The sequence below is a fragment of the Leptodactylus fuscus genome, chromosome 1, assembly GCF_031893055.1.
Source record: "Leptodactylus fuscus isolate aLepFus1 chromosome 1, aLepFus1.hap2, whole genome shotgun sequence".
In the NCBI taxonomy this organism is placed as follows: Eukaryota; Metazoa; Chordata; class Amphibia; order Anura; family Leptodactylidae; genus Leptodactylus; species Leptodactylus fuscus.
In genome coordinates this window covers 291,123,437-291,150,102 of record NC_134265.1, presented here as the reverse complement: position 1 = coordinate 291,150,102, position 26,666 = coordinate 291,123,437, and the positions used below count along the sequence as shown (strand labels likewise).

The 26,666-nt window shown below is 41.7% G+C and overlaps 1 protein-coding gene across 1 annotated transcript in view; it reads left to right on the top strand.

The window, feature by feature from the left end:
- Nucleotides 1-15,756: 15,756 nt before the first annotated feature.
- The window catches only part of NAF1 (nuclear assembly factor 1 ribonucleoprotein), a 43,643-nt gene continuing 32,733 nt past the window's right edge, over nucleotides 15,757-26,666 (top strand). The window contains exons 1-2 of the mRNA XM_075265721.1: nucleotides 15,757-15,841; nucleotides 23,697-24,178. Coding sequence (XP_075121822.1) covers nucleotides 23,703-24,178 — 476 coding nt within the window. The 5' untranslated portion in view covers nucleotides 15,757-15,841; nucleotides 23,697-23,702. The remainder of the gene's footprint in view (nucleotides 15,842-23,696; nucleotides 24,179-26,666) is intronic.

Below are 26,666 nucleotides of genomic sequence, written 5' to 3'. Positions count from 1 at the left end.
GGTTTTAAGACATTATGTTGAAAAAAAAAACAAGTTTATTTTGTGCAACAGAGACCACAAAAAGCATTGTTTGCAGAACACTCAAAAATGAATGTTTGTATTTAATGTAACAGTGCTGATGCAATGCCACAATCCAAGAATCCCACATGGATAAATCATTAAGGCCATCAAATGGTGTCAGAAACCAGCTGGGTGTTAAATAAAGCAACAGTCTTTACTAATACAGAATGAGAAAATGAAATAAATGCATTTTTGATTAAAAAAAAGCAGTTTTTGCTATGCTGGATTACTAAAGACTGGTGAATTTTTTAACACCCGATGGATGCTGTCACCATAAGCTTTTTTAGTGAAAGAGGCACAGGAGCCAAAGTAAACCACACAAAATCACACCAAGTATCCTAAGTATTACCTGCAATCAGTGATGTAACTACCGCCATAGCAGCTGTAGAAACTACTACGGGGCCCACAACCTTATGGGGCCCGGCAGACCCCTACTGCTTCTTTTTTTTTATAAATAGGCCATTACCTGCTGTAGAAATACCAGCAGGTATCAGGCCCTATATACCTATTCCTGCTCACAGCCGCCCCCACTACCCTTTCTGCCTTCCAGGGGGCCCCATGCGTCCTATATCACATTGATGATGCTGAACAGTGCCAGTGAATATTCTATGGAATATTAAAGAGGACCTTTCACCATATCTGGGCACAGGCAGTGTTATATACTGCCAGAAAGCTGACAGTGCGCTGAATTCAGCGCACTGCCAGAAAGCTGACAGTGCGCTGAATTCAGCGCACTGTCGGCTTTCCCAATCCGTGCCCGGTGTAAAGCGCTATCGGTCCCGGTACCGTAGCGCTTTACAGTCAGAAGGGCGTTTCTGACCATTAGCCAGAGACGTCCTTCTGCCTCGCGGCGCCAATCGCGCTGTGCTGTGGAGCCGGGAGGAACGCCCCCTCCCTCTCCTGATAATGCTAGTCTACGGACAAGCTGTGTGAGCAGAGGGAGGGGGCGTTCCTCCCGGCTCCACAGCACAGCGCGATTGGCGCCGCGAGGCAGAAGGACGTCTCTGGCTAATGGTCAGAAACGCCCTTCTGACCATAGAAGAGCTACGGTACCGGGCCGTAAGCTCTTCACACCGGGCACAGATCGGGAAAGCTGACAGTGCGCTGAATTCAGCGCACTGTCAGCTTTCTGGCAGTATATAGAACTGCCTGTGCCCGGACATGGTGAAAGGTCCTCTTTAAATGATACCATCAGGAAGCAGAATTTGTATCACAAAAACAAGCCCTCGTATGGCTATGTGAATGGTAAAATAATAAAAAGTTATGGCTTTCGGAATGTGAAGAGTAAAAGATGTAAATGTATATACCGTATGTTAAATGGTTGGAATAGGTAAAGATCACTAAGCACAGGGGCATACAAAACGAAAATACAGTAGAAAAAGAAAAGATGTTCCAGCAAGACCTATATATAATGCTTCCCTTGTGAGCAATTCTTGAGTTAATAGAGTCATGGTTTTACAAGCACTTTACACATTAATAATTCTATATGTTAGAAAACACATCATGGCCATCTTAAAATACTGCAACGGGAGAAATCTGATTTTCTAATTATCGGACTAAACTTGAGTAAAAAAAGAAAAAAAAGGAATGACCCCATGAGGTCATGGGAACACATTATCTGACTCGAGCTTACTATGCATCCTGGAAATAGGAGATGTGTATTAGCACTTAGATCTTAAATGGACCAAGTTCGAACAATAACAGTGTACACTAACAGCAGTGCTTTTCTCAGATCAATGGACTCAAACTGTTTTCTGAGTAAAAAAGTCATACTAATGATGCAGTAGCTAAACTGGAAAAGAAAGAAAAAGACACAAATGTAATTACAAATCAAAGTTGCATGAACACAACCAGTGACCTTCGTGTCATTATTACATATGTGCTTCAAGGGTGACCTATGATTGAATTGCCCAACTGTTCAGCTATTATCTCTATGTGAGCACACAGCATATGATGCATCATACATTTTCTTTTTGGACTTGGTTTTAAAAAAAAATCTTCTCGTTCCTACTTATTGCAGTTGATAAAACATAATTCATATTTTTCATGTTTTACTAACTTTTAATTCAAGTTTACACAGATTTATTTATTTAGCGATTAAAGGGGCACTCTTATTTAAGACAGTCAGATGGGTTTTCTAGAATAAATTAAAGGAGGAGAAAAAAAGAAAAGATTCTCAATAACACTGGTCCTCATTTTGGGTGGCTCTAACCCTGTACCTTCTCTACCTGAACAAATAATAATAATAATAATAATAATATATTTTATTTATATAGTGCAACGTATTCCGCAGCACTGTACAATTTGTAGGGTACAAATACAGACAAAAAGTATATTACAAAGAAATAATCACTTCACACAATGAGACTGAGGGCCCTGCTCGCAGGAGCTTACAATCTATGAGGTAGAGGGGGTGACATAAGAGGTAGCAGGGGGGCATCGAGGTAGCATTACTTATCCAGTGGTCAGACAATTTTGTAATAAAGGTTACTGTCATTACAGAAACATAAAACTGTATGATCGGTCACCAGTCGTGTCCTTTAACATGCAGATAACATGGACATATAAAGTTAGCCTGAAGCGGCATCACATCTTGTTGGGTAATGTGGGAGCTGGAACAGAGGAGGGTTTAATTTAAGGATTCTAATTATGGTACGAAAGGGTTTACATTAGGAATTGTGATAGGCCTGTCTGAAAAGTTTGCACCTGTCTTTAGTTTGTGCTTGAAGCTGTAGAAATTGGGAGTTAATCTGACTGTCCAGCATAGAGCATTCCAGAGAAGTGGTGCAACTTAGGAGGTCTTGTATACTAGAGTGGGAGGTTCTGATAATAGAGAATGTTTGTCTTAAGTCATTGAGTGAATGTAGTGCACGGGTTGGGCGGTAGACAGAGATGAGGGAGAAAATGTAGGGTGGTGCAGAATTATGGAGAGCATTAAGGATTAGAGTGATAAGTTTATATTGTATTTGGTGAGTGGGTGGCATCATCCTCAGAGGACACCTCAGTATCTTGAGTATAGTGATGGCATCCAAAGTGGATGGAGGACTGACTCCCAAGTCTGGGCATCTAGAGGTACAGCCTTGAGAGGTGTAAATAGGATTTCTGGGTCCAGATTTGAAACCCCTGTGGCAGCCCGCGATGCATAGATGCTTATGCTGGTAGTGGCTGTGAGGAGCAACAAGGGATCTGGCAAGATGGCTGCTCCTTTCCCACCAAAAGTGGAGGAGGGATGAAGACCGGTATGGTAGACAGGCCAGTTCTCAATGGAGTTGCCTGCTCCTGCAGGTTAGCCTTGATGTCAGCATGGGTCTCTCTGGCAGTGAGGATTGGTGTTGTGTGCCAGATGAGGCTACACAGCAAATGTCCTGCTCTGCTGGAGCAACGGGACTGTCTGCACCAGGGGAAAAAGCGGCCGCAATTAAAAGTCTGTGAGAGACAGTGTCAAATGGCATTGCAAAGCCAAGGAACACTATATTCACAGTCTCCCATTTGTCCAAACATCTATTCAGTTCTTCATAAAAACTATACTAAGACCATGCGGTCTTGCACTTAATATATTATGAAGTCATATACTCTTGTATATAGTCGCTTTAAAGCCCCTCAGACAGTTTTCTCACAATGGAAGTTAAACTCTTTAAGGGTGCATGCACACTGAGTAACGCCGGGCGTGTATGAGAGCCGTACACGCCGGCATTACAGCAGACTGCCGAACACTTCCTATTCACTTCAATGGGAGCGCTCGTAAACGTCGCTGTTACGAGCGCTCCCATTGAAGTGAATGGGAAGTGTTCGGCAGTCTGCTGTAATGCCGGCGTGTACGGCTCTCATACACGCCCGGCGTTACGTAGTGTGCATGCACCCTAAGATCTGTAATTATCTGGGGAAGACCTGGAGTCTGCTTTTCAGTTTTTCAGCAACATGGGGCCTTAGCCTTAAGCTCAAAATGAGTAAGATGAGTAAAATTAGTTGTGTCATTTACAAAACCAACCTTCAAATATACTTTTCAAAATCTAGGTCCATACTAGCGTTTGAGTCGCTCTAGGAGACTCCATCCCAGATTCTTCTTAAAATTGAGAAAAGTCCTGTAAGGCCGGGTTCACACGGTGTATTTTGGCTCGTGATTTGGTACGTAGACGCCGCGGGAGCTTTTGCGGGCCGTATACGCTCCCATTGTTTTCAATTGGAGCCGGTACCGTATATGCGGCACTATTTTGCGGCCGTGATTTTGCGGCGGCCACAAAATGAAAACAATGGGAGCGTATACGGCCCGCAAAAGCTCCCGCGGCATCTACGTACCAAATCACGAGCCAAAATACTCAGTGTGAACCCGGCCTAAGGAGGACCTTTTTCTCAGTTGTTTCAGTATAAAAGTGGTGGAAATATGGGGCAACATGGTGGCTCAGTGGTTAGCCCTGCAGCGCTGGGGTCCTGGGTTCGAATCCTGCCAGGAACAACATCTACCAGGAGTTTGTATGTTCTCCTCGTGTTTGTGTGGATTTCCTCCCTTTCTACAAAGACATATAGTATAAGGAAAATGTTTGTTCTTGTACCGTGTCAGCCAGTGGGAAGGAAATATAAAAAAAAACAAAAAACTTGATAGTCTTCAGTAGTTGATACCTTGTTAATGGCTAAATAATAATGATGACAGATTACAATGTTTCAGAACTCTAGGCTCCTTTCTCAAGTAAATTTATTGAAATTTCTCAATTTCAAATCAAAGAAAGAACGACGGATTTATGAGTGTAAATTTATGACCCTGCTTCAAACACTGGAGAAGGGGCTAAATCTGTCACATGGGTTCATGGCATCTTACAGAAATCTCTGACCTGAGACCCTGAGAACTGATAAAAACCTGGAATGTTTACATTGCTTGTACCAATTACTAATGACCCTCTACCCCCCTTCCTCCTGGAATTCTATCCCTATGTGTCCTTTTGTACATAAATATGCATCCTTCAGAAATGGTCTTAAATTTACTTGAGAAAGGTTGTAATCTGTCATCATTATTAGTTAGCCATTAAAAAGGTATTAACTACTGAAGACTATCAAGTTTTTTAGGTTTTTTTTTTTTCATATTACAAGGACATACGAATAGGAAAAAAAAAGTACACTGTGATCCCTATATGGGGCTCACAATCTAAAAAAAAAAATTGCAGAAATTCTTTGTGTAACTGCTTTTTAGGCAGACAAGGTTTTCCGTCTTTCTGGTCTCCATGCAGACCTGAAGGACAGAAACCTGAATACTAGTGTGAACCTACTTAAAGGGATTCTACCATTAAAATCAAATTTTTTTCTAGTTTACACGTAGGAACAGCCTTAGGAAAGGCTATTCTTCTCTAACCTTTAAATGTCTTCTCCACGCTGCCGTTCGGTAGAAATCCTGGTTTTCATCGGTATGCAAATGAGTTCTCTCGCAGCACTGGGGGTGGTCCCCAGTGCTCAAACTCATTTGTATATCAACGGAAACCGGAATTTCTACCGAACCGAAAGGTAGGAGAAGAATAGCCTTTCTTAAGGCTATTCCTACATTAGTAATATATATATATAGTAAAGGAACTGCGTCTTACCACTTCCTATGGCTTTGTTAGAGGTGCAAGACCTTGCCCCCTTTAAGGGGGTAACCCCGAAACGCGTAAGCGTCTTTTTTTTAACGCACCGTGTGTTTTTCTGATGGACACTCTTTGTATACTATCCTTTTAACTTACTATGGAATAAAGAATCTGATGTTTTAAAGGCTCAGGAGTGTCTGCAGACCATCTCTTCACATTTATATCTTCATCAGCTATTCCTACATGTGAACTAGAAAAAAATTGGATTTTAATGGTAGAATCCCTTTAAAAGAACAGGTCCCCTATTGATAAGCACGATCAATTAACCAAAGTGAATGGCTAAAAACAAGGCGCTATATCCCAGAATGTATTCTTCTTCCAGGTAAGTTGGTCAGCATTATTTGAAGAACAAGTCATATCAAGCAATATACCTGATTCACTGCTTGGAGTTTATTCTTGGAGTAATCTTCTTTTGTTTTTATTTTAATCTAGGATGTTAGGAAGTTGACCCCTTAGAACTTACATGATATTTCTCACCAATTTGTCCAATTCAATTTACAAGCAAAACAAATCTGCCTTCTGGATAGTGTGGGAAGTTGTTTAAATTATTCACAGCATTTTCCCACAAAGAAATGTAATCTCTTTCTATCAGACATCCCACTCTATTTTGCTAAGGAGATATTAGCATGATGTGTCACAATTCTTATAATATTACATCGATTATGATTCTTACATCATTTTTAGTTTTTTTCTGACAGAAATGGGTCAAGCTTAAAAGATATGCCACTACAAAACTAAGCATGGTGTCGTCGGGGCATATCCTTAAGTGTACTATGGGAACAAATTGATAGTGTAAAGGTGACTACCCTTAGCCCAGCTAATTATATTACTATAATTTGATTTTTTTTTCTCTGCAGTTCATAAAGACTCCAGGTATACCACTCTAATAGTGCTGTATATTGGATCTGAGGCTATACAGAAATATGCAGTCATGTATAGTGGCTTGCAAAATTTTGGACACTCCTGGTCAAAATGACTGTTATTGTGAACAGTTAAGCAAGTTGAAGATGAAATGATCTTTAAAGAGGACCTTTCATGGTTTGGGGCACAGGCAGTTTTATATACTGCTGGAAAGCCAACAGTGCGCCAAATTCAGCGCACTGTCGGCTTTCCCAATCTGTCCCCTGGGTGAAGAGCTAGCAGTCCCAGTACCGTAGCTCTTTACAGTCAGAAGGGCGTTTCTAGCACTCTGTCAGGACCGTCCTTCAATACAAGCAGCGCCTATCGCGCTGTACAGTGTGAGTGGGGAGGAATGCCCCCTTCCTATGCTCACAGTACTCATCCATAGACGAGTATTATCAGGAGGGGAGGGGGCGTTCCTACCTGGTCTCAGAGCACAGTGCTATTGGCGCTGCTTGTACAGAAGGACAGTCCTGACAGAGTGTTAGAAACGCCCTTCTGACTGTGAAGAGCTACGGTACCGGGACTGCTAGCTCTTCACCCGGGGCACAGATCGGGAAAGCCGACAGCGCACTGAATTCGGCGCACTGTCGACTTTCCAGCAGTATATAGAACTGTCGGTGCCCCAAACCATGAAAGGTCCTCTTTAACAGGTATAAAGAGTAAACACACTTGTCTATCATTTTAAGTAATAAAAGTGTAGTATTATTATGCTTAAAATTTTAGAGTTAAAAAGGAAAGGATTACCTTGCAAAAGTTTGGGAACCCTTGTAGATTTGTTAGGCCGTAGTTAGGGTGCATTCACACAGAGGAAAATGGTAAGGAATTTGGTGTGGAATTTCAGCACTGAAAAAAAGGCCTCCCATTGACTTCAATGGGTTCCTTTTTCTGCTAGCAAAGGTGTTAGACTATGGTGACCTTTAAAGGGGTTCTATCATCAAAATTATGCCCTATCAGCCTCACATATGCCTGAATAGCCTTTGAAAAGGCTATTCAGGCGCCACTAATGGTATTTTAAAAGCCCCCTCAACCTGTTTTAAACTAAGACCGTAAAAACATATATGCAAATTTTACTTACCGTGCACGGTGGGCGGTTCGTGCACTGGTGGACATCATCTTTGGTCCCGCCTTCCTCTAGTGTCTTCTTCTAGCGATGTCCTCCTGGGCTCTGTCTCCCACGCCTTCATCTTCTGTTGTTCCTGGGGGTTGTGTTTAAATCCTGCGCATTTAAATCCCGCTACTGCGCATGCTCTGGCGCCATTTTTGTCAATGGAAGTTCGCGACCGTACTGCGCATGTGCAGTACGCTTGCGTGGTTCTAAGGGGAACTGAGCATAGTGAGCATGCTCAGTATGCTCAGTTTCCCTTAGAACTACGACAAAAATGGCGCCGGAGCATGCGCAGTAGCGCTCCGGAGGAAGCGCTACAGTGCACGTGCGGGATTTAAACACAATCCGCCGGAAGAACAGAAGATGAAGGCATGAAAGACAGAGCCAAGGAAGACGTTGCTGGAAGAAGACACCAGAGGAAGGCGGGACCGAAGATGACGTCCACCAGTTCCCGAACCACCCACCGCGCACAGTAAGTATAATTTGCATATATGTTTTTATGGTCTTAGTTTGAAACGGTGGGGGGGACTTTTAAAATACCATTAGTGGTGCCTGAATAGCCTATTTATTCAGGCATATGGTATATGGGGCTCATAAGGAATAATTTTGATGATAGAGCCCTTTTCAGAAAAAAAAATAATTTGGGATTTGGCGTTTTGGATTTTTGTTAAGGGGTTAAGATGTAAATAAAACTATTTAAATTTGGATTTCCCCAGAATCATACTGAAACCTAGAATCCAGGTGACATGATATTTTGGCTGTAGAGTGAATGCTATAAAACGAAGTGGTAAGAAAGCTGCACAAATGTACGTTTTCCCCAAAAGTATTAAAAACTAAAATATGGGGAAGAAGTTTCCAATTGTAAGAAAATTGACAATTTAAATATGGATTAACCTTTGCTTGCTTCTAAAGCACAAAAAAATACAATAATTTATTGATCTTGGCAAAAGAACAGGAAACATGCGAAGTTTACCGCCAATAATTCCGACAATGTTTAATATCTCTAACATATTTCTAAAGAAGAGTTAAATTTGCTTAAAATAATCTTTAATACCATAATCTACAAGAGCCTTTCAATGTAAAATATGATATACCAATACATGGGATGCTGAGAATGGTTTTGACTTTGCAGCGCAAGATTTGATTTTCTATAATCTGATATTCTGTATGACTTACATGATTGATGTGCTCACTTCAATGAACGCTACAGCTTCTAATCTTAGGAAAATCATCAGCCTAATAACAATTATGCTTTTTCCTCTAAAGTACAAAAGAAAATACAATACTTTATTGATATTCAACTTGCAAAATGAGAGTAGAAAACATGTCTATAATAGTCTATGGTCAATAGTTTCACCAATCTGTTAGGTACATCTTTCTAGACAAGTTTTATGCTGTTAGAAAATAAACGGCAATCTTTTACAGTGCTACAAAAACCTTTCACCACCTCAACCAATACTAACTTCACATTGTTTATTAGGCTCTTCTTCATTGACTCTGGCACAGTTGGAATTTGCTCTCTAGCTCCCACCATTCCTGAGCAATCATTTTTGTTAGTTTCCACACCAAATATGCTAATTCGCCTTTCTATTGTTAAATGGCAGTCCTAGGCTGTCTGCTCCAGCTCAAGCCCTCCCAGCTGAATAACAGCTGAATAACAGAATCAATTACTCAGGAACAGTGGGTGCTAGAGAAAAAATTCTAACTGCACCAAAGTCAGCAGGGTGGTGTCTGCTGAAGGAAGCAAACAGTTGAAGTTAGTGGAAGTGCTGATATGTCCTCTTTAAAGGGATCTTATCATTAAAATCACATTTTTTTTCTCGATCACACATAGGAATAGCCTTAAGATTCTCTATTCTTCTCCTACCTTTAGATGTCTTCTCTGTGGCGCCGTTTGGTAGAAATCCCCAATGCTGCAACAGAAATATCCAGCGCCGCCTCCATCTTCTTTTGGAACGGCCTCTCCCTGCGTTTTCTTCCGTCCTGGGTTTCAATCTTGTAGTCATGCGCAGTCGGCTCTGCCAACTGCTCATGTCTAGAAGATTGAAACCCAGGATGGAAGAAGATGCAGGGAGAGGTCGTTCCTGAAAAAGATGGAGGCGGTGCTGGAGAGTTCTCTTGCAGCACTAGGGATGACCCCTGTGTTGTTTGAGCATTGGGGACCACCCCCAGTGCTGCAAGAGAACTCATTTGCCTACAGACGAAAACCGGGATTTCTACCGAATGGCGGCGCGGAGAAGACATCTAAAGGTAGGAGAAGAATAGCCTTTCTTAAGGCTATTCCTATGTGTGATTGAGAAAAAATGGGATTTTAATGATAGAATCCCTTTAAATTGTAAAATACTAATACATAGGGCATCCAGATTTTGACTTTTCATTTCTCTATAATCAGATATTCTATTTGACTTACATGACTGATGTGTTCCCTTCAATGAACACCACAAAAAGATAAAATCTATTGACCTGAAAAAAACATAAACAATTTAACAGTACAAATAAGCGTGCTATATTTTCCAATCAGATCTGACCTCGGAAAATAACATGGTTGAGATAAAAAAAAATTGTAAAATACTTTGATCCTTTGAGCATTACATTGTCCTGACAAATGATCAGATTTGTCATGTATGAATTGATAAGGTTATCAATATTTCCATCAATCCTAATATTAAGGATGAAGTAAAATAAAGACTCTGTTTCAAAATTGCTTGTCATCTAGTAAACAATATCTCTCTATAGAAATAAGAGTTATAGTAACTGTATAAACAGTACTATATGGGTATGTTCACTTGGCGTTTTTTGAAGGTGGATTTTTATGCGGAATCTGCCTCAAAATTCGTCTACAAAAATGCCTCCAATTCATTTCAATGGGAGTCACTTGCAGTTTTTTTCTGCTAGTGATTTTTTTCAGCTAGCAGAAAAAAATGTGACATGTCCTATCTTCATGTGGATTCCGTGGCTGTGCCAACCTTGGCTCGAGACTCCCACCTGATTAGGCCCATTTATCTAGGCCTAATCAGGAGCAGGATGCCGCGAAAAAGCCACATGGTGGAAAGGGTTTCCACTGTGTGAACTAAGCCTATAACTGCACAGCTGTTCAGCTCTACTTTGCTTATATAGAAAATGACTGCAATAGCAATGAAAGGCCATGATCCAATAATCTTTGAGTTAGTAATACATAAATAAGGTCAATAATACCTGTCCACAAAAGTACCACATTTACAGGAGGTTTATATATTTTGTTCAGTGCTCTATAAAGCCTATAATACTGTACATCCACAACATAAGTTCACTATTCTAGTTGTGCTTTGGTGGATCTCACCCATAAGGTTGATGTTGAATTTGCTTATATAGAGTCTATCAATGGGATTTTTTAATTTTAAAGGAATCCTATCATTTAAACTCAACTGGGACAAAACTCTAACACGTAGGAATAGCCTTAAGAAAGGCTATTCCTCTCCTACCTTTCGTTGTCTTCTCCGCGCCGTTCGCATGAAATCCTGTTTTTTGTCGGTATGCAAATGAGTTCTCTTGCAGCACTGGGGGTGGGCCCCAGCATTCAAACAGCACGGGGGGCGTCCACAATGCTGCCAGAGAACTCTCCAGCGACGCCTCTATCTTCTTCAGGAATGGGTCTTCTTCGTGTCTTCTTCCGGGGGTTGGCTTCAAACTTCTAGGCCTCGGGCCTAGGACAAAGCCGACTGCGCATGCCCATCGGAGACAAGAAAATGGCCGCTTACACAGTATTGTAGAGGCAGCACTGGAGAGTTCTTTGGCAGCATTGGGGACACCCCCAGTTCTGTTTGAGCATTGGGGCTCGCCCCCAGTGCTGCGAGAGAATTAATTTGCATACCAACAAAAACGGGATTTCAAGTGAACGGCAGCGCGGAGAAGACATCTAAAGGTAGGACAAGATTAGCCTTTCTTAAGGCTATTCCGACGTGTGAGAAAAAAAGGCGTTTGAATGATAGGATCCCTTTAACAACATATTGTTTTTTATTTTTTTTAAACCATTTAGTTAAATTTCTGCAACATGAAGTTATCACAGAAGAAAACAAAACCAAATGAAAAGGCATTGGAAAAACATTTTTTTCTAATTGCAATACATTCAGAATTTTTTTTACTAATTAAAATTTTACACTTCAAAAAGATATACAAAACATATGAATAACCCCAAGCAAAGAAATGGTTTGTTTTTGTTTTAATTTAATTTTTTATTGAGGAAAAGATTTTTGTCATTAGAGAAATATGACACAGGGATAACCAAGTACCAACAATCATACAGTATGTTGCTGCAGCAGATTATGAAAGGGTCACAACTCATAACTTAAAGGGGCTCTATCAGCAAAATCATGCTGGTAGAGCCCCACATATGCGTGAATAGCCTTTAAGAAGGCTATTCAGGCACCGTAAATGTTATATTAAACTACCCCACCCCCACCCGTTTTAAAATAAAACCCTAAAACAGAATGTGATCAGCTTACCCACAGTGGGAGGGCATTGAGGGTCTGCCGTCTTCTTCAGCCACGCCTCCTCTTCCTGCGATGTCCTCGGGTCCCGTCTTACTCGCGAACTGACATTCATAAAAAAATGGCGTAGGCGCATGCGCAGTAGACATAGTAAAAGCAGCATGCTACTGCGCATGCGCCCACACCATTTTTTATCAATGTCAGTTCGCGAGTAAGACGGGACCCGAGGACATCGCAGGAAGAGGAGGCGTGGCTGAAGAAGACGGCATACCCTGAATGCCCGCCCACCGTGCACGATGGGTAAGTTGATCACATTCTGTTTTAGGGTTTTATTTTAAAACGGGGGGGTTGTTTAATATAACACTTACGGTGCCTGAATAGCCTTTTTAAAGGCTATTCACGCATATGTGGAGCTCTATTAGCATCATTTTGCTGATAGAGCCCCTTTAACATGAGTGCTAATATAATCTGTGCTAATTACGGCCGCACACTTTTCAAACCCATTCAAATTAAATGAAACTTGCAGAATGGAGGCCGGGACGCAGATGTGAACGAGCCCTTAGTGGATTAATAAGTACAACCATATACTTTTAGAAGTGTTTTGAGTGATTTCTGGGTTTCTCTGGGAGCTCCTGGAATCCTCTGCATTTGTCTACATGGGTAGCTTCCTACTCTCTTACCCTACAACCACCATGATGCATTGCTCTTCACTCAGATACCCCTCTCTCGCCCAAACCCCCTCGTTTCCCTAGCTAGTGCGTGGACTACTAGCCTTACCTAACTCACCTCTGCTCCATCATAGTTACCTGTTCGGTTCTTCTTATCTGCTGCGCCTGCGCAATAGAGCCATCTGTAGATCTTCGTGCCCAGAAGATCAGGACATGAAGACAGGTAAGTATGATGGGGTGGGCAAAGGGATAGTATCATTGACGTTACGTTTCTGGAAAAAGGGAAACGGAAATCAGAAGATTTGCTTGGCGCAGTCACATGACTTCTCTAGCGATATGGGTAAATATACATTTTTGATAAAGTAAGTTAGTTAGAAGTTGGGGGGCTGTTTAGTTTAGTATTAAATTATCTTCTATCCAAGACTACCCCTTTAAAGGGGCTCTATCATTGGGAAAAGTCATTTTTAACTAAGCACATACTTGCATAGCCTTTAGAATGGCTATTCCACAAATACCTTTTTATATATAAATCATCTCAGTAGTTTTTGAATGAGCCCGTTTTTATTGATATGCTAATTAGCTTCCACCGTGTACCCCAGAAGTCTCATCGTGCACCCTCTGCTATTCTCTCCTATGTGTATGTACAGCAGAGGCTGTTGCTACTGTTTCCACGCACACCCACACATAGGAGAGAATAGCAGAGGGTGCAGAGGATGAATAGCAGAGGGTGCAGAGGATGAAAACTTCCTGTACCACTTGGAAGCTAATTAACATATGAATAACAACACGCTCATTCAAAAACTACTGAGGCGATTTACATACAATAGGTATGTGTGGAATAGCCTTTCTAAAGGCTATGCAAGGATGTGCTTAGTTAAAAATGACTTTTCCAAATGATAGAGCCCCTTTAAGAACACTTTCCTATAACATGAATGATGGGAGGAGAAAAAACACACAAGGTTGGATGCGTTCCTTGGAAGGCTGTTGTATTCAGAGACCTTGAGAATTTCCAATCTGACCCTCCAGAACCCACACATCCCAAAGTCCTGGGGAAAGACCATGGATTTGTTGGGGACATTAAAGTGTCCTCATAAGAGTATGTTGCAGAGTTCCAAATTAGATAATTAATTAACAGGCCTAGATGGACTGCAGCCATTTACTTTAAGCCTGGAGAACTGATTAAAGACACAAGATGATAGTGTATCAAAAGAGTTCTGATTTTATTATAAGAAAAAGGTAGTTTAAATATATTACAGACAAAGAGCTGGCTTGGCTATTCTAATTAGTATACCATATGATTGGTTATAGAGATATAAGACAAGCCTGGCACATGGCTATTGGCTGAGGCCTGATATGATCTGCATCTCATTATAATTTTCCAAACTGGGATGGACTTTCCCATGAAACAAAGAAGGATTCAAAATACTTATGTGTGAGCTAACATCCCAGACTGTCTATATGTATATATCATGGCAAAAGAGATAAGATGACATGTTCCATAGACCCTGTGTCTATAAACTCTAAGTGACCTTCATATACCATAAAATATGACAGAATGCCCAGATACTATAAGATTAATACTTTTGTTGGTTATGTGTCCATACATCATGTAAAGGAGATAAGAGATATACAAAGTCAGCTGCATCTTCTCAAAATGAGGTCCTTGAGAGATAATGATTAGCAACCTCTGCATTAACGTTCATTATCACATTTCTTAAAGTCTAACAAAGGGCCTCCTTGACTTAAGCAGAAAAATACATACTTATACAGTTTATATGTGAAAGATTACAAGATGGCTGCCAAAATTCAAAGATGGAGGACTTAACTCTAACATTTTCCGACTGGCAAGCACGGCCGTATGATGTTGGTGGATGAACAACGGTGTGGGCAAAATGAATTTCAGTATACAAAAGTAGGTGGCACACGCCTCAATCACACGGAACCGGTGATGTATGTATATGAAGTATTACTTATTAAACAGATAATGCGTTTCGGGGTTTTGCGTCTAGAGAACACACCCCTTTGTCAGATCTATGTAAAAAACGTCAAAAGCAAAAAATACAGATAAGTATGTGTATATGATGTACAACATTGGATCATAATAGGCATAACTACAAGTTGTACATCTTACGCTAGGTTCACACCTGCGTTCTGGTCTCCGTTCTGTGCTTTCCGTCTTCTGCATGGCAGAGCGGCGGTGAGCGTTTTATGCTCTCCGCCGCGAAACCGGATTTTTTAATCCAGACACAGAGTGCTGCATGTCCGACTCCGATGTCCGGATTAAAAAACCCAGTTTCGCAGCGGAGAGCGCAAAACGCTCACTGCCGCACAGCTTTCTCACCCATTCAAATGAATGGGTGAGAAAGACTCCTGCAGGTTTCCGTCTCCTGCTCTGTTTTATGCAGGAAACGGAAACCTGCAGAATGGACTCCTGGGCGCAGATGTGAACAAGCCCTTATACACATACATTTCTATATTCTTTTCGGTTTTTTAAATACACCTGACGAAGGGGTGCGTTCTCTAGACACAAAACCCCTAACGTGTTATCTGTTTAATAAATAATACTTCATACCCACCACCGGTTTTGTGTGATTGAGGAGTGTGCCACCCAGTTTTGTATACTGAAATTCAGTTTGTCCACACCGTTTTTCCTATAACATGGTGGATGTGGTGAAATCTGAACCATCAGAAACATAAAAGAAGCCAATTACAGTACATAGCTCTGCTGCACGATGTTGTTACTTCGTAGTGTCACGTGACCACCAGCCATGAAGATGGGAGTTCCTTACGACTTACGGTGACGTCATTCGAAGTTCCTGCAGGCTTGTTTTAACAACGGATCAACAGGAGGGAGCCCCAATGAGAAGGAAGGATGGTATCGTGCGCCGAACATATCAACCAATCACAGAGCACGAAGGAGTGTAGCTCACAACGAGGCTTGGAACGCAAAGCCGGACAACGTGTAGTGCACGCGTCTTGTCACAGAATTTGTTGCTGCTGCTGCTATGTTGGAGGAGTGAGTGCTGCCTGGTGAGTGTGCGGTAGGTGGTGGCTGATGTGTAACACTGCCCCGTTATCGGGCTCCATGTTTATGTCGGCTATAGGTTGTGTCTTGTTGGTAGAGCCCTCTCTGTGCTGTGCCACCTGTGCGGCTATAGAGGTGGGGATTCTCTCGCCATATCTCTAGTGATTTGTGAGACGACTTTCCTGCATATTACTGAGGGGGGCAGTGTGCCAGTCACAGCAGGGATGCCTCTAATACCAGGGCTAGAAGGGCACTGAACGCCATGAACATCATGGTTCTTGTCACACGGTGATGGCACACTGTACTGTGGTGGTAAGGAGACCAGCCCATCTCTTCCTCTACACTTACTATAGCATAAGACATTTCTGCTCTGAAAACTTGCAGTGGTCTAACAGTCACAACCATTGGAAGACTTTAAAGTGGGTGTACCTGCCTGCCCGCTCTATTCAGGTGGAGCTGTACCTGGTTCAGTCCACAGGATGGGTCGTGCGTTTCAGATCGCTTGGGGTCCAACTAGCTGCTTTGGGCGCTGGAAGCAGAATACCAGGTATATGGGCAGACCCAGCTCTTCTCCTGTTCAGGTGAATGGGAGTAACGCTGAAGCTCCTGGCGCTTACTGCTGTAGTGTATGGCCAGAAACCAGTATGAAGTTCTGTATACTCTAGCCATGGCACTAGGAGCTGCAACTTTGCTCCCGTTCATGTGAATAGTGGTATATGGCTTCCAGATGTCAGAACCCTGCATCAGTCTGATAGTGAGGGTCTATCGTGTAGATAGGTTGTTAGTATCCAACTTTTTTAGGGTGTGGACAACCCTTTAGGCTAAGGCCCCATGAGACGTCCCACTGCAGGAAAAACTGCGGCGGCAACGCTTCACGGTTCTTCCTATAGCATTGTAGATAGAAAGTTTGCAGAGTTTCTGTTACAATTATACCTATGGGGATACCGCTGACGTTTCCGTAGGTATAATTGACATGCTGCGATTTCCAAAACCGCGCTGGTTTTCCAAATCGCGGCTTGTCCACACCTCTCTTTTTACTGGAAAGTGAACATGGGATTTGCTAGAATCCCTTCCACTTTGCCCTTACTGTAAGGCTCCAATCTCACAGAGTAACGCGCTGCTCATTTAGATACGTAAACACGTGTCAGAGCGAGGCGCTTCAAAACAGATACCATTGACTTCAATGGGTGCCGGCTTACACGCGCTACACAGGTTATAAAGCCTCCCATTGATTTCAATGTGTAGCATGCGTAAGGCGGCACCCATTAAAGTCAATGGTATCTGTTTTGAAGCGCCTCACTCTGACACGTGTTTACGTGTCTAAATGAGTGGCGCGTTACTCCGTAGGAACGGAGCCTGAAATACTGTGATTTTTTTTCCGCAGCATTTCTATCCCATGGGGCTGTGGCTTTAAATTGTTTTTCCCATGGATATAACCACTTCTAGACTAATAAAAGTAAATATTTTTGCAAATTTAATTGACTTGGTTTTGCAGGATTTTAGAAATTTTCTCTTATCATCTTCATGTTAACAGTTTACTAGCTTGATTGGTTGCCAATGGCTATGACTAAGAAATGCAAGAACTGTCTATGGTTTGGCTGATGTGACCAGGTTGCCTATTTCATGTATGTACGGTCCCTGCCTGATAACCTGGCCACAAAAAAAGATATCTGGATTTCTGACAAGTGGTTAACCATAGAAATTCTCAGTCAATTACTACTAAGGCCCACGCTTATGGACCCCACGAATGGAAACCTATACGCATTAAAAACCACATGGACCCCATAGACTATAATGGGGTCTGTGTGGTTTTCGCATGAATCATGCAGAGAGAAAAGTGCTGCTTGCAATATAGCCTATGGGGTCCATGTGGTTTCCAGGTAACCGTTTTTTAATGCGTTTAGGTTTCCGTTTGGGTCGTTCCCAAGCAGAATCCCCGAGTGGAAACCTGAACACAGGTGTGAATAGGGCATAAGATGAGTAAAATCTTTAAAACTTTTTTTTAATTACATTTGCAAAATGTTTTACTGCCTAATTTTATATATAGTTATGTTCTTGGCAAGACACCTTTTAAGTCCTTCCTCCATGTACCTCTGTGGGACGTGATGAAATGACTGAATATGCCTGCTTGACTCACTCAAGTAGAAGTGAATGTAGAGAACCAAGTAGCTGCTGATTTATTCTTCATTTTGATTTAGTGACCACCTCACCAGTTAGTTGAATGGTTTGGAGACCCCTTTAACAGAAATTCATGGCCTACCCTGTGGAAATTAAATAAGATGGGAATGCCCCTTTAAAGTCAAACTGTTGCCATATGGAGCACTGTACAGTCGCTATACTATAAACATCTGGATCAGTTATTGTTTGCATGACAATCCTGCATCTTATATGGACAGCCACAGTATCTTGTGATCATTGGTGTTTTTGTACAGGCGGGTTTTCATCTGCATACGGCCGTCTCTATGTTGGAAAAGTGTCTTTTTTTGTGTACTTGATAGATACAAATGAGCTTTATTCTGTTCCTCAGTATGAATGCAGCAATACCTAATAAGTGTAGTTTTACAGTTTAGAACACCACATTTTAATACAGTCAGTATTTTTGCCTTCCGAGATCCAGTCATTGCAGTGAATATCACTACAGTTGCAATAGTGCTAAGTATGTATTTTCTATATTTTTAAAGGGAGTTTTAATATATAATACTAACTTTATAGATCAACATATTTCATAGCACATAAAGAGGAACTTTCATGGTTTGGGGCACAGGCAGTTCTATATACTGCTGGAAAGCCAACCGTGCGCTGAATTCATTGCACTGTCGGCTTTCCCGATCTGTGCCCCGGGTAAAGAGCTTTCGGTCCCGGTACCGTAGCTCTTTACGGTCAGAAGGGCGTTCCTGACAGTCTGTCAGGTACGTCCTTCTTCAAAGCAGCGCCTATAGCGCTGTACAGTGTGAGCGGGGAGAAACGCCCCCTCCCCTCTTGATAATACTCGTCTATGGACGAGCACTGTGAGAAGAGGGCGTTCCTCCCCGCTCACACTGTACAGCGCAATAGGCGCTGCTTTGAAGAAGGACGTTCCTGACAGACTGTCAGGAACGCCCTTCTGACTATAAAGCGCTACTGTACTGGGACCGAAAGCTCTTTACCAGGGGCACAGATCGGGAAAGCTGACAGTGTGCTGAACTCAGCGCACTGTTGACTTTCCAGCAGTATATAGAACTGCCTGTGCCCCAAACCATGAAAGGTTCTCTTTAACAATACCACCTGTGTGTCTGTATGATGTATATGATGTTTATTTTTTTTATAATCTATAATGACCTGTTCTTAGGCTATGCCATTAAAGGGGCTCTATCAGCAAAATTATGCTAATAGACCCCCACATATACGTGAATAGCCTTTAAAAAGGCTATTCAGTCACCGTAAATGTTATATTAAACCCCCGTCCCGTTTTTAAATAAAAGCATTAAAACATATATTCAAATCTTACCGAACATGCACCATGGGCGGGGATGCACGATGCGATGTCAGCTTCAGGCTCGCCTGCCTCTTCTGTCTTCTTGTAGTCACGCCCTCTGGTTCCGTGTCTTCTTCCGGCTTCTTCTCTTAAAATCCCGCACCTGCGTAGTAGCACTTCCCTCCGGAGCGCTACTCCGCTGGCTCACTCGCGAACTGCCATTAAGTAAAATGGCGAGTGAGCTTGCGCAGTAGCGCTCTGGAGGGAAGCTGACATTGCATCGTGCATCCCCGCCCATGGTGCATGTTCGGTAAGATTTGCATATATGTTTTAATGCTTTTATTTAAAAACGGGACGGGGGTTTAATATAACATTTATGGTGCCTGAATAGCCTTTTTAAAGGCTATTCACGCATATGTGGGGCTCTATTAGCATAATTTTGCTGATAGAGCCCCTTTAATATCTAGGCCCCGGTTCACAGCTGCGTTCGGGCCATTCTGTTCCCCTCTCTGCATGAAAAATGCGGAGAAAAGTCCTAAAAGCAGAACTTTTCTCTCTGCATTTTTCATGCGGAAACCACATGGACCCCAATATAGTCTATGGGGTCCACAGGTCTCCTAAGATAACCGCTTTTTTTTTTTTTTTTTTTTTTTTTTTAAATACAGATTAGATTTCCATTCAGATCTGTTGTAGATAAGAAAAAATTTTGATGACAAAAGGATAAAACATACAAACTTATAAATATAGGCGAAGAACAATTTATTATACTCCACTGTCCCTGGACAGAGGCAGGAGAGTATTGTTTTTTTTTTTTTTTTTTTTTTTTTTTTTTATTCTTTCTTTTAGGTTTCACCTTCCCTGGTCTCCTGCCCTGAACTAATATATCCTGACCAACCTCATTAAAGGAGTATTCCCATGTACATAATTATTTTTAAATTTGTAGATAATTAAAAGTTAAACATTTTTGCAAATATAAGTAATTAAACATTTTGCAGAGTTTTAAAGCTTCTCTCTAAATATCTTGTGGTCATAGTCTCTTGTCTTGATCGGTTGCCAGTGGATACGACCATGAATGTAGGAACTTCCTAAGGTCAGAGAATCAGCCATGATTTCCTTATTGTGGCCGGGATATCTCCTGATACATGTCGTGTCTCTGCCTGATAACCCACCTACAATAAGAAGATCATAGCTGGGTTCCTGACAAGTCCCAGACCATAGAAAGGTTCTGTATTAGTGGTCGTAACCATTAGCAGCCGATCAAGATAACAGACCGTCACCACTAAGAAAGTTAGAGAAAATCTTTAAAACTTTGCAGAATTTTCAATTACTTATATTTGCAAAAAATGTTTAACTTTTAATTATCAACAAATCTAGATATGATTATGTAGATGGGAATACCCCTTTAATGATACGCATGAGTCTGTAGCCAGCGCTTGAATACCTAAGCTTCAGGGTGCAGCAGCTCTGTCCCTTGCTTGGGATATCATTGTCATAGCAGGGAGCAGAGCTGCTGCGTGCTGATGTTTAATAAATAAATACAGCATTTGTTAAAATGTTCTTTGCCAATGCCAGATGCTGTAGTCAGCCCATTGCTAGCCCCTGTGGTACTTTTACAGCAGGCGTTGGCATTTTAAATTTACTGACCACTCAGAGGTGAAGCAGACACCATTACTAACAGGTCTCCACTGGTTTACATTGCAGAAAAACTGTGGCTAATGATGATGATTAGTGTCCTGACCCCTGCAGACATATTCCTCCTACTTTTACACTTATCAGCTCCCAGATTTATCATAGAAAAACAACTTTTATGGCTTACCTGTGGCAGGCCTCAAAGCTTTTCCAGTGTTACTGCCATAGTCTACAATACAATTGTATGGCAAACTATAGGACAAGTGAATTAATGATCACTGGTTCAAGCTAAGCAACCAGTGTGGCCTTAAAAAGGAGGGAAAGAAATCAGGTGTCAGAAAATGGCAGTTAAAACGTTTTTTTTTTTTTTTTGGCATTTTCAAAAGTTTGGACTTTTGTAAAGGTATTAACCCCTTAGCGACCCTTGACATAACTGTACGTCATGGGTCGCATGGGGATGTATGGAGCGAGCTCACACGCTGAGCTCGCTCCATACACGGCAGATGCCGGCTGTATCATACAGACAGGACCTGCCAATAACAGCAGCGGTCGGTGCCCGAGCTGATTGCTGCTGTTAACCCTTTACACACTGCGGTCAAACGTGACCGCAGTGTGTAAACGGCACCGGCGGCATGGGCGCCGCCATGTTTCCCCGATCGCCGCCCTCCTGAACGTCACATGAGGGCGGTGATCGGTTGCTATGACAGCCGGAAGCCTATTGAAGGCCTCCAGGCTTGTCTCTGCACAAGATCTATTAGACGATGCCAGAGGCATCGTCTAATAGAAGTGCTGCGATTTTCCTATTCACTGCAATACTGTAGTATTGCAGTGAATAGTATGAGCGATCAGACCCCCTAGGTTTCAAGGTACCTAAGGGGTCTGATCATAAATGTAACAGAAGAAAAAAAAAAGTTTTTAAAAGTATTAAAAAAATTAAAAAAAATATAAAAGTTCAAATCACCCCCCTTTCCCTAGATCAGCTATAAAAGTAATTAAAGAACATTAAACATAAACATATTAGGTATCCACGCGCTCCAAAATGCCCGAACTATTAGAATATTAAAACATTTATCCCGTACTGTGAACAGCGTAGCGGCAAAAAAAATAAAAACAGCCAAAAAGCGTTTTTTTCAACACTTTGCCTTCTATAAAAAGTGATCAAACCATCAGATCTTTCCCCAAATGGTATCAATAGAAACGTCATCTTGTCCCGCATAAAAAGACACCACAACCAGCTCCACACATGGAAATATGAAAAAGTTACAGGTGTTAGAACATGACACAAATTTTTTTTTCTATTTTGCAAAGTTTATCATTTTTTTTAAAAGTATCAAAACATTTCAAATACTATATAAATTTGGTATCACCGCGTTCGTACTGACACGTAGAACACAGGTAACATGTCATTTGTACCAAACAGTGAACGCTGTAAAAATTAAACCCATAAGAAAATGGCGCAAATGCATTTTTTCTCCAATTGCACCTCATTCTGAATTTTTTTCCAGCTTCCCAGTACATTGCACAGCATATTGAATGGTGCCATTACAAAGTACAATTTGTCCCGCAAACAATAAGCCATCATGTGACTCTGTGAACTGAAAAATGAAAAAGTTATGGCTCTTGAAATGTGAGGAGGGAAAAACGAAAATGCGAAACCAAAAAATGGCCTGGTCCTTAAGGGGTTGACAAAACCTAGATACATTTGGTCTCCCTATGATCCTGCCGAACTGAACACTAAAAATGAAACCCTAAATTTGCTATTTATACGTGGCCAGTTATAGCAATGGCGAAATAGGGATCTCTCAAATTTTATATATGTATTACTGTATATACTCGAGTATAAGCCGAGTTTTTTAGCACAGTTTTTGTGCTGTAAAAGCCCCCCTCGGCTTATACTCGAGACAAGCAAATGACCAGCCGCAATAGTAATGTATAGAATCTCCCATAAAATAGTGAAAAATAAATAAATAAAACTTCAAAATCTCTCCTTTCCCTAGAATGCATGTAAAAGTAGAAAATGACTGTGAAACACATACACATTAGGTATCCCTGTGTCTGACAGTGCCCGGTTTACTGAATATAGAGTATCTCCAGTGCTCCTGTTCTGTCGGAAAGGGGTTAATAGGAGCACTGCAGATACCGTATATTCAACCAGACTGAATTCCAAGTGGGGAAAAAACACCAGTCCTCAGGCTCAGGGAAGGGGCAGACAGACAACCAAAACACCCCCTCCCCTTCCCCAGCATCTACTGCACCCAAAAACTCTGACCATTTTAATTAGTGAAATTTTCCAGTAGCTGCTGCATTTCCCCCCTAGGCTTATGCTCGAGTCAATAAGTTTTCCCAGTTTTTTGTGGTAAAATTAGGGGCCTCGGCTTATATTTGGGTCGGCTTATACTCTAGTATATACGGTAGGTATATTAACACTGTCTCCGTTACTTTGAACTTCCTACTTCACCGTGGCTAAAAATTTTCCTCAAAAATAAGGAGCTTTTTTCACTCTTTTGGTAAAAATGTAGCGTGACCTGCATCCTGTAGAGTTGGTTAGAATGACTGAGGATTCTCCGCTGGCGCTCCATTCATACAAGTTGGATGGGGTCCTGTGAATAGGAGATTACATTTAAGCCTTGGAAGGCAGTGTTGCACTTTGTGTGGTTATCTTTTTTTCCCGGTTAAAAGCTTACATTCCTAAAACACTGATATTTTTCAATGGTTTTAGTTACTTGTTCAATTACTGTAACCTGTGTATTAACTGTACTTATCATTGTGGATTATAGAATACCATGGAAACTCAGCAGGATATGGCTTTACCAGAAGAAACTACAGATGTAACGCAAAACAACAATAACCTTCCCGGAGGAGAAGATGAAGTAAACTCTCTAGTGGTGTCACATAGTCCTGACAAAACACCTTTACCTGTATGTAATGATAATATCATACAAACTATCTCAGAACACGATCATGATGGATCCAATGAAGGAGTTTCTGCTAATGACAATGTTGGAGTTCAGATTTTGACCCCAACATCTCAAGTCCCTGAAGAGGATAGAAAGACTGTCACGATTCAACCCTCGCCTTGTGAATTGCCACCTCTGGAAGATATGGAGGTAGCGGAGCAACTAGAAGGCTTACATTTCAAAAACCATACGATGGGTGAATATGAGCCGGGTAACCAAGTAAATGAGTGCCCTCCATCTATTGTTAAGATACAGGCTGATGGTGGTGAAGAAAGCTCTTCAGAGGACTCCTCTTCAGACAGGTAGGCTCTGGGTTTTCTATATTAACTTATCCTTATATATCAATGACCTGACCTATCTGCAGAGCACTGCTGCCTCTACCCTGTGCCAGTGACATCACTTTTATAGGTGACCTGGTTCAAGAACAGCCTCCTCTTATTCAAGTAATAGGTGCAGACCTGCAGCCCTGTCCAATGTATAGCGGTGGAGCCGGGGTGCAGCAACTCTGTGCCTATTACTAGATTTCTATGAAATACTTGGTTGTCAGTCTCCCACAGATCAGATACTAATGACTTATCCTGTGCATAAGATATACCGTATTTTTCAGACTATAAGACGCACCTAGGTTTTAGAGGAGGAAAATAGGGAAAAAAAATTTTGAAGCAAAAACTGGTAAAATATTTAATATATGGGAGTAGTAGTTTTGCAACAGCTGCAAGGCCACATTGACAGGTGACCCTGCAGCTGTACGGGGATGCATAGAGTGTTTTTTTTTGCGGGGCCAGAAGTACTTTTTAGTTATACCATTTTGGGGAATATCTATTGCTTAGATCACCTTTTATTGAAAAAAAACCCGGTGGTTTATGATATATGAATTTCTACTTTTATATATATATTCTAGGGACAGGAGGTGATTTATAACTTTTATTTATTTCATATTTTTATTATATATTTTTAAAGCTTTTTTTTTTTTTTTTTACTATTTTATTCCCCCCCGGGGGGCTTGAACCTGCGGTCACTTGATTGCAAGTCCCATAGACGGCAATACAACTGTATTGCCGTCTATGGGACATTCTGTGTATTAGTATTACGGCTGGTCATAGACCCAGCCGCAATACTAATATATAGCAGTGACAGGCCGGGGAGCCTCATTAGTCACCCGAACAGGTCGCCCCCTCCTGATAATACTCGTCTATGGACGAGCTGTGTGAGCAGAGGGAGGGGGCGTTCCTCCCCGCTCCATAGTACAGCGCGATTGGCGCCGCGAGGCAGAAGGACGTCTCTGGCTAATGGTCAGAAACGCCCTTCTGACCATAGAGCACTACGGTACCGGGCCGTAAGCTCTTTACACCGGGCACAGATCGGGAAAGCCGACAGTGCGCTGAATTCAGCGCACTGTCAGCTTTCCACCAGTATATAACACTGCATGTGCCCAGATATGGTGAAAGGTCCTCTTTAAAGGAATGATATTTCTATAGAGATCTGAGCTCTTGTATGATATGTTGCTTTACCGATGTAGTGTATTATAATGCCTGTCATATTCTTCCTTAAATGAAGAGACTTTCTCTTGGCTATCTGTGCAGAGAAGCAATATTAGTTTAGCTTTGTTCTGTTTTTTTTTTTTTTTTTCTCATGATGATGGAGAAAGGTTGCTGGGGGAAAATGTATGAAGGCTGGCATTAGCCCCATTGCTGATGGAGGGTTAAGTGCCTTGTCTTAAATGAGGAGCACCCTCAGCCGGGCCGTTCACCCTCATAGATGCCATCATTTATGCTAAATTTCTGGTGTAAATGATGATCACTCTGGCAGGGCCATTACCTGCTGAGAACCTCATCGCACAAGAGTATGAAGTCTTGCTGTGAGTCAAGCAACTGTATGCGTGATTTTTTTTTTTTTTGTGATGTTTAAAAGGAATCTATCATTAGGTCTAAGCATTTGTCAATAAGCACATGTTTGAATGGTCTGTGGAAAGTCTATTCTAGTCCTACCCTCCTTACTTCTGTTCCTGTCTGCCATTTTTGAATACAATGCTTTTCACTGATATGCAAATTGAGCTCATGGAGCACCAGGGGCGTTACTGCATGGTCCTGGCCTGCATTCCTCCTCCTAGTCTCAGGTAAGCCCCCTTCTTGGAAAGTGAATCCTCTTCCCTGCGCTTTCTTCATGAATGAGTGTACTTTGCAGTTGCAGTACGCTCATGTAGTTCTGAGGAGTATTTGAGCATGCTCCTTACAACTACATAAGTGTACCTGCACCTATGCAGTACACTTGTTTGTGAAGAAAGCACAGAGAATTTAATTTTCAAAGAAGTGGGGTACCTGAGACGAGGAGAAGGCGGAATGCAGTGCTCGGAGCAGAGGGGTAATGCCCCTGGTGTTGTGTGAGCTGAATTTGCATATCGGTGGAAAGCATTTTATTCTAAAACGGTGGAAGGAAGGTAGAACTAGAACAGCCTTTCTATAGCCTATTCCAACATGTGCTTATTGATAAATACTTAGATCTAATGATAGATTCTCTTTAATTTCAACATTCTTTAAACAATATTGCAAAGTACTACAGTGATAGTGAAGAGCCTTTCATTGCTTCTAGAGCTTCGTCTTGCTTGTACCAACCATATGACAGCCGGTTATAGACTGTAAGCGCTCCTGTATACTGTGTGTGGGGTCTGGCCGTGTACTGGTTGAGATCAGAGTCTCTGCAGAGAATTTCTTTTTCATTGAACTTGCCTTTCAGTTATGCTCTACTTACTTTATAAGTATTTCACTGTAATAAAGGCAAGCTAGTCAGAAA